At 37.7% G+C, this 14655-nt stretch overlaps 1 protein-coding gene across 1 annotated transcript in view; it reads left to right on the top strand.

Moving 5' to 3' along the window:
* Positions 1 to 4448: 4448 nt before the first annotated feature.
* KY (kyphoscoliosis peptidase) overlaps positions 4449 to 14655 on the top strand; it is a 100396-nt gene continuing 90189 nt past the window's right edge. The window contains exons 1-2 of the mRNA XM_074302115.1: positions 4449 to 4692; positions 10188 to 10250. Of these exons, the coding sequence (XP_074158216.1) occupies positions 4569 to 4692; positions 10188 to 10250 (187 nt within the window). The 5' untranslated portion in view covers positions 4449 to 4568. The remainder of the gene's footprint in view (positions 4693 to 10187; positions 10251 to 14655) is intronic.

Below are 14655 nucleotides of genomic sequence, written 5' to 3'. Positions count from 1 at the left end.
TTCAAAATTGAATCTTGTAGGAACAAAGGGAGACCAAAAATTAGATGGGGCGACCATGTTAGCAACCTGGATACCTTAGAATCAGCAGGAGTCAAGATAAGCAAAAGTCTTTATTCTTGGTCTTTAGAGGTAGAAGTGAAGAGAGAGGACTCGTAGAATCTCTGCAACCTGACCGCCTTGTCTCTCTCGCAGAAGTGACCCTGGCTGGTCTCACTGCACCTCCTGGTCCCTTCCACAATTCTCTGTATACACCAAACTATTGGGCCAGTACAGGATAATGGGAAGGGCCATTTTCCAAGCATATTCTTATAGAGTATTGCCCAATCAGTAATTAGCCTCAAATGCTCGATTGTCCAACCTCAGTGCATTTCCTCAAGAGTTTCAGCCCCTTACAGTTAGAGGCAAGGAGATAGACCATTCTAGGCATGGGAAGCAGCCAGTACAAAAGAAGAACAACAAGAAAGCCAGTCTTTATGTAACATAAGAGTAATGGGGGGGATAATAATATGTAATAAAGCTAGAAATATAGAACAGAGTCATGTTGTGAAGATTTAAAAGCCAAAATGAAGATTTTATATTTGATTCTGGGGATTTGATAGCTATTTCTGTATGTATATATCTACTAGACTGAAATCCATGAGAGCAGCTAAGTGTCCTATGGGTAGAATGTTTTTTTTCTCTTCCTTTTTCTTTTTCCAATAGCGTTATATTTTTCCAAATTCATGTAAAGATAGTTTTCAGCATTCAATTTTGTAAGATTTTGTCTTTCGAATTTTTCTCCTTTCCTCCTTTCTCTCCCTCTTCCCCAAGCCAGCAAGCAAACTGATCTAGGTTAAATATGTGAAATCCTTTTAAACATATTTCCAATTTTGTCATGTTGTACAAGAAAATATGGATAGAATTGTAAGCCTCGAGTCAGGAAGACCTGAGTTAAAATCCAGTCTCAGACTCTTACTAGCAGTGTGAATCTGGGCAAATCATATAACCCTATTTGACTCAGTTTCCTCATCTATAAAATGATTTGGAGAATGAAAAAGCAAACCATTTATCCTTGCTAAGAAAATGTCAAATGAGGTCATGAAGAGTCAGACAAAACTGAAAATGACTGAATAATATAATACCAAAAACAGCTTCTTATACAATGTAGCTATGTAGTTTAAAGGTATAATATGTTGAACTATTTTCCTCTTTCACAACTATCAAAGAACAAAATACAGTGTAAGTTGGAGGAAGTGGAAGTTCTAGAAAAGTTGGGAGGGAAATTACTTTCATATTTATACAACACTATAAGATTTACCAGATATTTTGTTTACATTTTCTCCTTTGATCTACAAGGTGTGAAGTCCAAGTATTATTTCCATTTTATGGGTGATGAAACTCACCTTAGGACACATAAATTACTCAAGGACACAGACTTAAATAAGAGATGAGATTTAAATCATGTTCCCCAATCAAAAGTTCATTCTGCTACATCACACTTCTTCTAAACTTAATCTGTTTGATTATTTTTGATGTTACTAATGTAATTATTTGGGGAGCCACCAACCACTCCTATATAAGATGATGAACTTAATCGATAAGTGTTGTGTATTTTGATTTCTCTACCAACTGACTATTCTCCCCTTCTCCTTAGACTTCCCTATTCCCTGAAACACAATATTGGAACTAGACCGATTAATTACCCTACAATAAATAACCTCTAAGTGTTCAGATGGAAGAGTCAAATGGGGAGCTCATTGTTGTCTTATTTTAAAAATTGACATAGCTACCCCAATCTTTAGTTACCACTACCCTGATCAGGCAGCACCCATCAACATAGAGGCAAGACCCTCCACTAGCATAAAGATTATGACTCACTGAAAGTTCAGATAATGGTTAGCATTTTATAGCAATAATTTTTTTTAATTAAGGGTATGTACATTGCTTTTTTTTAGACACGATACTATTATATACTTAATAGACTACATTATAATGTAAATGTAACTTTTATATGCATTGGGAAACAAAAAAATCCATGTGATTCCCTTTACTAAAATATTTGTTCTATTGTGGTGATCTAGAACTGAATCTTCAATGTTTCCAAGGTATGCTTGTAAATGAACTCAATTCCCTGTTTTCCAAATCCCTAGCCCAATATTTCAAGTCTTCCAGAGAGCAGTGATCCATCATGACTTGAACTACAATGATGGAGGTAGAGCCTTAGGGGGAGAACAGAAGTCTGAGGGACAGGTAGAATCCAGTCTGACAACAATGATCAAATATCCTTCATTGACTTGTATCAAGTGTGGGTGGAGGTGGGGGAAAGGAAGAAGAGTAGGTGGGTATGTGTTAGATATTATTATTTCATTCTTCTCTGAATTTAATACAATTCAGATAGTAGTCTTGAGAGAGGTTCCTATCCTGTATTATCTTTTTATGTTTTATAAACTCTATCACATGAATGATAAAATGACTACTTTTGCAATTCAATAAAAATATGGAGATATAAACTCACCTTTATTTATATGTCTATGATTAGAATTAGGATCATTTGAAGTGGAAGAAGCACCATAAAAATTAGAAAGCTAGCCTCAAAGCCAGGAAGACCTAGGTGGAAGTCCTGTTTCTAACATATGATAATGTGTGATAAAGACCTAGGTTGAAGTCTTATTTCTAACACATGATAATAGTGATCTTGGGCAAGTCACTGAACCTCAAGTTTCAAGGCAACTCTTTAAAACTAAGTTGCAAGAAAAGTTGTCAATCTATATTACTAGGAGTTTTCTCTCTTAGGAGTTCTTTACACCATTTAGAACTTAGTTCCAATCCCTATCTCTATTAGAGAGAGTATGGCACTCCCTTGCATGCTCCCAACTTTCTCCAGGACTGCCAAATAAAGCTGCCCAAAGCTTGCCTGGACCCCATGTTGTTAAAGGTCAGTTTAAGAAGTTAACAATCCACAGGATATTGTGGAGCTATGATAGTCAGGGAGGAATCTTTAGTTTCAAAATAAGGGTGAGCTGACAGGCCTGAGAGGGAACAAATGTCTCTTGAAGAGTTAGCTAGTTAGTTCTATTGACTGTGTGATCTGAAGCAAGGACTTGGACCCTAGGTTGAGATGGCATACATCCTATGCATGATGAATGAGTTTTCTAAGCATGTAGAATCATAGAATAGAATTGCCAAGGCCTGTCACCCACAGGTGTTAACATTACCCCAGAGACCACCAGCCAAATGTCTTGCAGCTACCAGCTAGGTGACAGGATAGGAGCCTGAGATAAAATTAGAAAGGATTTCTCAGCTCAAGCCTTCTCCAAATCTCAGTGGCCAGCTAAATAGGGTCCCTCCTAATTGCTAAATCATACTGTTCCCTCTCTGTCTCTTGGCTAGCCTATTTGAAAGGCAAGAGAAAGTGAGAAAAGATGGGGAAGGGAATCAGTATGAGGAATGAAGGAAAGATCAGACTTTTAACTGAGAAAGCATTTTCAAGACTTTCACTCTGCATTACTGTGTGCTGTCAGTCAAACACTCAGGAGATCCCATTACCCAATCTGACTAGTGTGATGATCAATTGACTACAGAGATCTCTCTTCTCTCTCAGTCTCTCAATCTCTTACTCTCCCTTATTCCCTTGCAAACTACTTTATTTACCTTTCTTCTCCAGTAGATTAATAAATACACATATGTATATATGTATGCAAATGCAGTTGACCCCTTTTATATGTATACATATATGGATTGGAGTACATATATATGCATGTATAGATATCCACATAAACTTAGATCCATACATATGTATCCAAATATATATACATATGAGAGGGGATATATATATATTCACACGCACATATAATTGGTTTCATATGTATGGTACAGATACACATATATTTGGATGTATATGAGAGAGGTTGGGGTATCTGAAGATGCAAAAGGGATACTATCCCATTTCTCACACCTATTCAGACGTGAGTTCTCTTGTTCCTCATTTTTTGCCTTTTTTTTTTTTTTTTTAAAGAAATTTTAAAAGTTTTTGCCTGAAATGTAAAATTTCTACCTGGGGAGCAGGAGGAAGGAAAATCCCCCTTTTCTCGGCAATAAGGAAGCTTCGAAGCTTCCAAAGAGAACCCAGCCAAGCATAAACTAGTTCTGAGAAAAGTATTAATACAGAAGGCAAGTGGTCAAAATGAAAAGGGCAGGAAGGCAAAGAGAACATGGGGAAAGAGAGAGGGAAAGAGGAGGGGGTGGGAGCAGAGGGAGAAGTCCTTGTGAAACCAGAACTGTTCTCTCTTTAGCGCTCTCCTTCCTCCACTGTGGGTAATGGATCCGCACCGGGATTTCTTTTCAAAGGTGACTTATAACCTCTTCATTAGGGTAGATCTCTCCTGGGCACTAATGGCGTGTTTGGCAGAGTCAGCGAAATGCTGTTTGTGTGTTCGTTTTGAGTGAGGGGGAGCTCTCAGCTCAAAGGGAGGAAAATAAACAGTGTCATTCGCCGCAAGACGCCGCATCGGGGACGACAGCCGGCCGCTGCTGCTGCAGCTGCGTGTGGGGCGGGCAGTGAGGGCCAATGCGCACAGCTAACAGGTGCCATGGAGTTGAAAAAAGAAAACTGTGAAATAACCATAGATATGCTCCTTATAGTTCACTCCGAGAAGAGACGGACTGTGCAGAGGGACAGACAGACGGATCCTGCTTCTTCGCTGCAACGCCGAGGTAACAAACAAGCAAGCAAGCATTGCTAGTCCCGGAGTCCGGAAAGGGGCGGGGAAGGTGCCCCTAAGGTCGGTCTCTCTAGGGTGCCCGGTCCCAGTGTGGGTGCCCGCTCCTGCAGGACGCGGAGCAATTGCACCGCTCGGAGAGCACAGGCGCTGGGAGACAGGACTCGGGCAGGACTCCGAAACAGGGTCCGCTCCCTGCTCCCCGCCAGCCCTGAGGGGGAAGCCCCTACGTAGCCGCTCCCCACCACTGGATTCCCCGGCCTCCTAAAATCGTTACTTTATTTCCCACCTGTGTTTTGATAGATTTCTGCAAGCCCAAGAGCCCCTGAGATAGCAAATCTACATTTGCCGGATATAAGATCGGTCTTTCAACCAGACACTGCTCCCCGATGGGAAATCAGGGGGAAAGGACGTTATTCAGAGTCTTATGCTAAAGGCTGTTTGAACTTTGTCTAGTCTCAGAGAAGCTAGCTAGGAAAGAAACCCCGGGGACCTTGAAGTGCTGCAGCCACTGGAGGGTTTGAACCAAAGAGGGACTTGGATGAGTCCATTTTACTGACCCTGTCTCTGTTCATCACCTCTGTCAACAAGAACAATAATATAATATCCTCGCTAGGTACTCTATCAAGCTTGCAGATCAGAGAGGCAAGTTAAAGATGCTGATATTAAAGGCAGTCTGGGTTTTCATTTGCCTGGTTCCCCAGCTCAGCAAAGTTCACAAGAACCCAGAAAGCAGCTTTGTGTAGTTCTGGGTCCAGTTTTCCACACTGGGCAGAAATGTAAATTTCAAGAATACAAGCTTGCCAAAGATTGGCTTTGTGGCTGAAGGGAATGACCTTCTTGGGCCCTCAGTTTCTTTAGAGATGAAATTTCCTGAGGATGTTTCTTTGGGTGGGGGAAGATAAAGAAATGAAAGATGAGAAATTGATTTAATCTCTAGAAGGAAGGTGCTTACCATGCCATATCTATCATGAGAGGAATAAAATCATAGAACCAGAGAAGATTAAAGTTTGAGGAAACTCTGGGAATTCCCTAGTTAAAGCCTTTTATTGTACAGATGAGGAAACTGAGTCCCAAAAAAGAGAAATGATCATAACTAGTCAGGGGCTAAGCCAGGACTAGAGTATAGGACTCCTGATTCCCAAATATAATGACCTAATTTGCTTTCCATCCTGAAGGCTTTCTTAGGCAGGTGGAAAACAAAGACTTGGGACTACTTTCAAAACTATTCTATTTTTTTAAAGGTTAGGGATGATTTCTTTGGTTTTGGCAGCCCTTAAAATAGTGAATGTATCACATATATTAAGAGTTTAATAATGCTTGTTATTTACTTGAAGATGATGATGATGAAAAGAGTTCATTTTTAAGGATTTGAGGGCCATTAATTATCAGTAGTCTATTTCATCAACAGAGAAGCTAAGTATTCACTGCATTAATTATAAGTAGGCACCCACCTTACTAAGCTTTCTTTCTTTGAAAACAAGGCCTAATGAAAGTTCTGTGAAATGCATTGTGTAACTTCTTTTTAGCCTCCTACACTAAAGCTGTTTATATTTTTTTGCTGCTGTTCTGCCTCTGGCTCCAATTCCATCCCCAGAGCTCTTGAACCCATTTAATTTCCACCTCCTACCTGCCTACCTGAAGTGTCGATGCTGAAGATGTCTTTGTCCCTGTCAATTACAGCTGGAGAGGCTCTGAAAGCCTCCTGGGAGCTAACCTAGACACCACACACAAGCAAGGAAAATAAATAGATTCAGGAGTTCTGGGAATACCAACAGGTGTCCTGGACTCAGAAGAGACATGGGGGCCAAAGGCAATTCTCTGAGATTCTCTAGGTGGGAGGGACAGCACTAAACTAGCTAGAGAGCTTGGAAGCTTTGGGTTAAAATAATTAGGCAATTAGCAGAGGTAATAGGATACTGATTAAGAAATTATACTTTGTCCATTCTGTCTCTCAATTCTGTTATTGAGATGTGCTGTATAATTCCCTTGTAACATAGAGTTCTCCAAAAAGGATTTCAGAACCTGAGAGGCTAGATCAAGATTTTGGTGGGTTTTGGTGGTTTTCTACCTACATTACCTTATTTATTCCCTGGTATCGTGCTATATATTTCTGCCTTGAGAGATCTGGCACTACTGAAAGTGGGTGAAAGAATAAAGAAAAACCCCAAAATGATTATCAGAATCAGAAAAGTAACAGTAGTTTATAATAGGCTGAATAGGCAATTCATAAATCCACCCCTGTTTCTTCCAACATTATAATTCATGCACCTGAATATGACCTTGGAGAAATCCTAGCAGAGACTAAAGCTCAAGAATATTCTTTCTCCTTAAACTTCTTTTAGAATTAATTTTTTTTCTTGAAATGTTTTACTGGTGAATTCTAAAATCATCTTGTGACCTAAAAGAAGAACAGCAATTATTTTCCAATGAAATGCCTCCCTTGACTATATCAGTAATAAGTGGCTACTGGCATTTCAAACAATTACTCAGTTCCATGTGTATGTGAGGATGGGAGGGGAATTGGTCAGGCCTATCATTTAACTAAACAGGTGGGTCAGCTTAGTCAAAATGATTGAGCTGTAGTTCTATCCAGGGAGCCCAATTCCTTCATGGAGAGAAATCCCTAACATGTTAAAGAAGGAATTATGTGGCCTAAATGAATATGGGAAGATCATTAAAGAAACAAAAATTCTTCCTATCTACCTTTAGCTCTTTGGTAGAGATAGTGACACCAATTTTACAAAATCCCTCCTTTGGTGTACATCCTCTTCCCAAGGATCCAGAATAAGAAAGTAAACCCTCATTCTGACTTACTAAGATATGATTAGACTCCATAGTCATGAACATCACATCATTTTTTTTCTATTCAAATGTCAGAGGATTGAGGGAAATTTGTTAATGATAGAACAGTTTTTTCCAAGGGTTCAGGAGAGATATATCTGAGGTGGGTGGAGTTGAGAGAGCAGAAGATAGTGTAACAATGGAAGAGAATTTTTACTCAAGTAGTCCATTACTCTGAATCACAGAAATTTGGAAAGAGTGAAGCAGAAATTTGCTACGCATAATACTGGGCTATACCATTTGATTGCATCTCTGACTGTCAAGGATCTGATGTTAATGAAGGCAGAAGTCATTTGTTTTCTTTCAAATACCAGAAAAGAAGGGAGATCAAATCAGGTATCTGGGTTAGTAAATATCTGTGAATGAATCTTCAGGGGCCCAATCTGAAGACATCTTACATACAGAATAGAGCATGTTCTAGGGGGCTGGTATGGTTAAGTTCTGAGGTAGTAGTATGAATGAAAGGCCTGAGATTTTGATGAAAGTCTATCCAAAAGGCCTTCTCAAGTTAATTCTTGATCAGAGACAACCAGGAGACACCTCAGAGAGCATCTAATTTAGAGATAGGAGTTGCAGCTGCCACTTTCTTAATATAGGGAATGCCCAGGAAAAAAAACTTCCAATTGCCTCCCCTGCAATTGTGGTTCATGATACTGAGAGCACTGAGAGGTTAATGACTGACCAATATATATAGGAGATAGGATATGAATTTAGTTCTTTGTTTTCAGGCCAGCTCTCTATCCACTCTACTAGATTGTCATATATCTAATCCCTTATCTACTCTCCTAATTTGACAAAAGAGGAATACACACATACACACACACACACACACACACACACACACACACACACACACACACCAAATATATATTCCTACCCAGGTAGGTAGTATAGTGGCTAGAGTATTGGATTTGGAGTCAGGGAGACCTGAGTTCATTATGTGCTTGGACATTGGCCAGTTGTGTAACCTTGAGCAAGTCACTTAACTCCTTCCTGCCTTCTCAGTTTTCTCAACTATTAAATAGGGATAGTAATAGTATTTATCTCCCAGGATTGTTGTGATGGTCAAGTGACGTAATGTATGTAAAATGTCTAGCACAGTGCATGGCATATAGTAAGTACTTAATAAATGTTTCCTTCTTTTTCTTCCCCTCCAACAAGGTCCATAAACTCAAAAAAATTAAGGAATCTATCACAAAAGTGCTTCTTATTTGCAGTCTGGTCCATGCTTACTTCTTTAAGAAGTAAGCAGCCATATTTTGTAGGAAAGAGAAACCCCAAAGCTATAGGAAGCCTCCTGCCTTTGCTTTACCCATTACTGATTATCCTCATCAGCCATGATGTTAAGTGGAATACAGTACCCTGGATCAAAGGTGTTATCCATGTGGCCAGCAACATTCTGGAATGGCCAGAACCAGATTAGAACATCATTGGGAAATGTCAACTAAAATAAAACTTAAAATTACAATAAAACATAGATAATATTACATTTTAAAAGTAAGTCAATATGCAAGGATCTCTATATTTAAAGTCCCCCACCCTTTGGATTTAACTCAACTGCCCTAGATAAATTGTCAAGTAGAAAATTGCTGAAGGTATACAGTGGGAAAAGCAAGTGTAGCAAGCATTTATTAAGTGCCTGCTATATGCTAGGCATAGTGTTTGGTACTGAGGGTAAAATATAAGCTGCTAAAAGATAATAGCCCCAGCTCTCAAGGAGATAACATTTTAATGAGAAGTCAACACATAATAGGAAGCTGAAAAAAGTAATGGTTGGAGACATATCAGCTGCAAGGTATTTAAATCTGGGAGAAACTCATCAGTGGGACAAGGGGCCCAGTATGGCATGATGACTCTAGCATCCGGAAACTTGAGTTTAAATCCCACCTCAGACACTATTTACCTGTGAAACTTTGGAAAATTATTTAACCTCTATAGACCTCAGTTTTTCCATGTGTAAAATGTGTGAGTAGAAATAGGTGGCCTCTAAGGTTCTAACTCTAAATCTATTCTCTTTAGGACTATTCTTCATTCCTGGAATGTTCTCTCTCATCTGTGACTACTGATCTCTCTGATTTCCATTAAGACTCAGCTAAAATCCTATCTTTTATAGGAAGCCTTTCTTAACCACTGTTATGTCTTATTTATCTTGTATACGGCTTACTTTGAATATATTTGTTTGCATATTGTCTTACTAATTAGATTGCAAGTTCCTTGAATTCTTTTGCCTCTTTTTGTATCACCAGTGCTTTGCCCTGTACCTGGCACATGGTAGATAGTTAATAAATATTTGATGAATGAATGAAAGAAAAAAATTCATGAACTAGCATGACAAAAAAATGCCAGAACTAAGTAGCATGCATATCTACTATAATAGGAGATGAGGAAAATATACAAATAATACACTGTTATTGGACCAAAAAAAAGGCAATGGAAAGGAATATAGCTGATAAATATAGCATATATGTTAGAGATCCCTGGTAGATTTTGAATCTTTTATAAACTTAGCTGTAAATGTAAACTTACTTGTATTTATTATTCTTTAAAGTTAAGTTCACAATAAAGTTTTTATTCAAAGCTTTTAAAATGTCTTAACTAAATGTCTAACTGCTGTGTCATGTCTCATGCCAACTCATTGTTTCACAGGCTTCCAGGGAATCGGAAATGGAAACCGAAGAAGGCAGAAATTTGAAGGAAATGACCTTCGAGGTAAATGTCTGGGAAGAGGTCACAGGGGGTGATGGAATGTTAGAGCTGGAAGAAACTTGAGCAATAGATTAACTTAGTCTATTTTATATATTAGGAAACTGAAACCCCAATCTCATTCACCTCTTTTATTTTCTTACCTCCTTTTAAATCTCTGAGAATTCAGTATTCCTGAAAAGGAATGACAACAACTAAAGTTGGACCAGGCTTGTAGACTGGTTCTGAAATACCTATTAGGCCCAAATGTTGTTCTATCTATGACACAAGGTCATGGTGACCTTGTTCCTCTTGAAGCCTAGAGAGTCCAAAGACTGAACTAAAGGATCTCAGAAGACTTTTTCAGCTACTTGAAGCTAAAGAATTCAGGCTGAATGTATTGAACTATCAGGAAGGATTTTTTGCTTTAAAATGATCTCCTCTCTGAAACCTGATTATATTTAGATTTTGATCAAAATTACTAACAGAGATAGGCCAAGAATTCTGTGATTCCATAATGATCTGGGAGCAAAGAATATGATAACATGTTAGTCTAGGAAAGACTCTGAAGCTTTCTGTTCTGTGATTCAATCCATGTAACCATTCAATCCACACGCATCCCACTACTTCCTTCTCTTCCAGTCCAAAGATAAGTTCTCTGAGGATGGGATCTATAAGCCAATTCAAAGAGGCCAGATCCTGGGCTGCTTTGGTAACTGTTGCTCATAACCCATGTGTGTGTGTGTGTGTGTGTGTGTGTGTGTGTGTGTGTGCGCTATTTTTTGAAGACTTTGGCTTTTTTTAAGCCCCTTCAATTTGTGTCTCTCTAACCTTTCTAACCTTGCAAGAGAAATGATGGATACAGAATGAAGCACAGATTTTTAGACATAGGCCAGTGTGCTGCTTTTGTTTTGCTTAGCTGTTTGTTACAAGGGAAGGACCTTATTGAGATGGGAAAGGTGGTGAAAAAGTAAAAATCGATAGAGATCGAGGGAAAAAAGAACATTAATAAAATATAAATTATGTTTTATTAGGTAGCTAGGAGGCATCATGGATAGAATATTAAGTGACTTAAATTCAAGATGACCTGAATTTAAATCCTGCCTCAGATACTTAATTAGCTACATGATCCAGGGAAAGTCACATCTTCTCTCTTAGCCTTGATTTTTCTCATCTGTAAAAAATGGAGATATCAATAGATCCTAAGATATTGATAGATAGATAGATAGATAGATAGATATTTATACACACATACATTTACATATATGCATATATACACATATGTATGTATATATACACTTCAAGGTATACTTACACATATATGTATATATACAATATATATTATAAACTTTAAAAGCTCATATATATGTGAAATATTATTGTATGACAACAATTATCATTATCCCAAGTCCTCTGTCCTTTCAGAGACCTACTTAATGCCATTAACAGAGATTACAAACCATTCAGCCAACACTCCCATTAAGACAGTTTTGAATCACAGAATCAAACTCTGAGAAATCAGGCTAATCCTAAAAGAAATGTGACTGTGAGCTAGAAAAATCTGATTTAGGAGCTGAATAAAAGCTGACCTCAAAGGTGCTTCTGTTTGTTTTTGTTTTTTTTTTTAATGGAATTCATCAAGAAGAGAGTTATGGAAGGATGCTGAAAAGGACAGTGGGGAAAAAAACATTGGAGAAAAGCCAGTAGTAGGAAGAGAAATTTAGGGGTCACAATCTGGGTTCAAGACCTTCCTCCTATATGTACTAGATATGTGAGCCTGGACAAGTCACCCAATGAATGTCTCATTGCCCCCAGCCAAATTTCTAAGTCCAGAACAATTGAGGATTTACATTGGTGCTTTTTTTTTTCTAACTTGAAGTTCTCTAAACTGATGAAATCGGAGGTCCTAATTCCTCTCTCAGACTTCCCTGGCCTTCCCTCCTCCTCTTGCCCACCCCCATATACCCTAAAAGAATCCTGAATTGGGAGCTGGAAAATCTAAGTTGAATCCTGCTTTGCCACTGCAGACCTGTATGATTTGGGGCAAGCAATTGTGTCCTAGTCATCTTCAATTCATAAAGAAAAGGGGCCAGATTAGATTTTATCTGAGGTTGCTTTGAGCTGCAGTGATCTCTGCATCTCAGATTCCCATGATATCTGTATAAACAAAGAATCAGAACTAGGAGTAAAGCTAGATAATGCATTAAATAGAGCATTAGCCTTGAAGTCAGGAGGACTGGAGTTCAGATTCTGCCTCAAACATTTAACATTCACTAGCTGTGTGACCCTGGGCAAATCAAGTCACTTAACCCCAACTGCCTCATCAAACCCCTCCCCTGAAAAATTTAAAAAGAAAAATCAGGACTAGCGGATGGATACAGACCCCACTTTCCTCTCTCCAATCCGTAGTAACAGCAATTCTTTGGGTGAGCCAAAGGTCCTTGTCGATGCTAGTACAGCAGTTTCTCTGTTATCACTCACAGGATACCTTTTTCATACAGGTTCCAAAGTGCTGTTATGTGTGGAAAGATTTACTGTCTTCTACAACAGCATTCCTAAGTCTTTCCCATCTAACCAAAGCCCCAAACAAATATTCAGAAATAGTAAAAGCCAGTGCCAGCACTGGGCCAGCCCTGATGGAACATTGTCCAACTTTAAAATTCCAATTCTATATTTATTGCCAAGAGGTCCAGTGGAAAGAGTGCTGGATCTGGAGTCAGCTTTTTCATACCTGTGTGACCTTTGTAATTACTTCCCTGGGCTCTGGTTTCCTTCTCTAGAAAATGAAAGAGTTGGTCTCCATGACCTTTAGATTCCTTCCAACTCTAAATCTATGAGCCTGTGCCTGACTTCTCTCAGGTTAATCTAATGGCTTTCTAGCCAAGTCATGACCAGAAGCTAGGTGAAATCTGCTGACTTCTGCTTTTACTCCATGTATGTCCCGGGGAGACTCTGAGCTGGGAAAGCAGTAAGTTAGTCTCTTTGATTAGTGTACTTACTTGGAAATATGGACTGTCTATTATTCCTTTCCCTTTTCACTTATTTAACATTTATTCATTGAATACGCAGCCCACCATTTCTAGAATGAATTTTATTTTTTAAAAGATCTTTCAAGTCTTGTGGTTCATTTTTAACCCCACAACAATCTTGAGAGATCCCCTGAGATATATGAGAAAAACGAGGGACACAAAAATGAATTAAGTTTTAGGAAGAAGTTCCCATCTCTCCAATCTTGTGAGGCATTTAATTCAAGTTTTATTCTTCCTTTTTTATACATAAGAAAACTAAGATCCAGCGTAATCATGACTTGCCATAATGACATGCTTGACAAATAGCCAATATGGGATTCTAATTCAGGTCTCTTGATTTCTTTAACCAGATCAATTTTGTGAAATCTTAAGTATAGTCTCTAGGTCAGTATTCTCAAACTTTTTGGCATCAGGACTTCTTGACAGTTTTAAAATATTAAGGCTCCCAAAGAGTTTTATTTCTGTGGATTATATATATTAATATTTATTGCACTAAAAATTAAAACTGATAATTTTTAAAATTATTTATTCTTTTAAAATAACTAATAAATCCATTACCTGTTATCATAACATCTTATTAAAATAATATTAATAATAATAATATTATCCAAAGCAAAAAAATATAGCAAGAAGTAGGAATTGTTTTATATATTTTTACAAAATTCTTTCATATCTGGCTTAATAGGAGACAAATTGGTTGTCACTTTTTCTGCTGTTTTATTTGAAGTCTTTGAAGAAAATCTGCCTCATACAGATAAGTAAATGGAAAAGGGAGAAATATGTTAATGAAAGTATTTTAATATTGTTTTAAATTAAAATTTTATTTATTAAATTAAACAAAAATTTAAATTTAACATTATTTTAAAATATTTTTATGAAAAAGAACTCTTTGAAATGGTCTTAGGAGTGCCTAGGGTTTACAGATCACATTTTGAGAACCATTACTCTAGAGTCAGACAATAGTTTGAGGTGTGTTAAGGTTTATCTAATAATAGGATGCTTACTCCAGTGGCCAAAATTGGGGGCAGGGGAAAATAAACCAACTATCATTAGATATAAGTTTTTAAGCTAGGATTTTTTTTTTTCAAATTCTTGAATTGATATTTATGAATGGTATTAGCCTTTACTTTCTATTCTTTGCTTTATGCTCCTTACATTTCAGTTCTAGAACTATCTTTGTGTCATAAAAGGAATTTGGCAAAATTGATCTGTTTTCCTAATTCTTTGGGAACAATTTGCATAATTGTTCTTAATTGTTCTTTAAAAGTAATGGAATTCTCTCTTAATTCAATCTGAAGCAGGCTTATTTCCCCCTTGGTAGTTTCTTTCCAATCACTTCAATTTCTTTTTCTAAAATTGAATTATTTAATATCTTTATTTGGTGTTCTGTTCATATAGGTCTT

This window comes from Sminthopsis crassicaudata, chromosome 3, assembly GCF_048593235.1.
Source record: "Sminthopsis crassicaudata isolate SCR6 chromosome 3, ASM4859323v1, whole genome shotgun sequence".
In the NCBI taxonomy this organism is placed as follows: Eukaryota; Metazoa; Chordata; class Mammalia; order Dasyuromorphia; family Dasyuridae; genus Sminthopsis; species Sminthopsis crassicaudata.
This window is presented reverse-complemented; position numbering and strand designations above follow the sequence as displayed.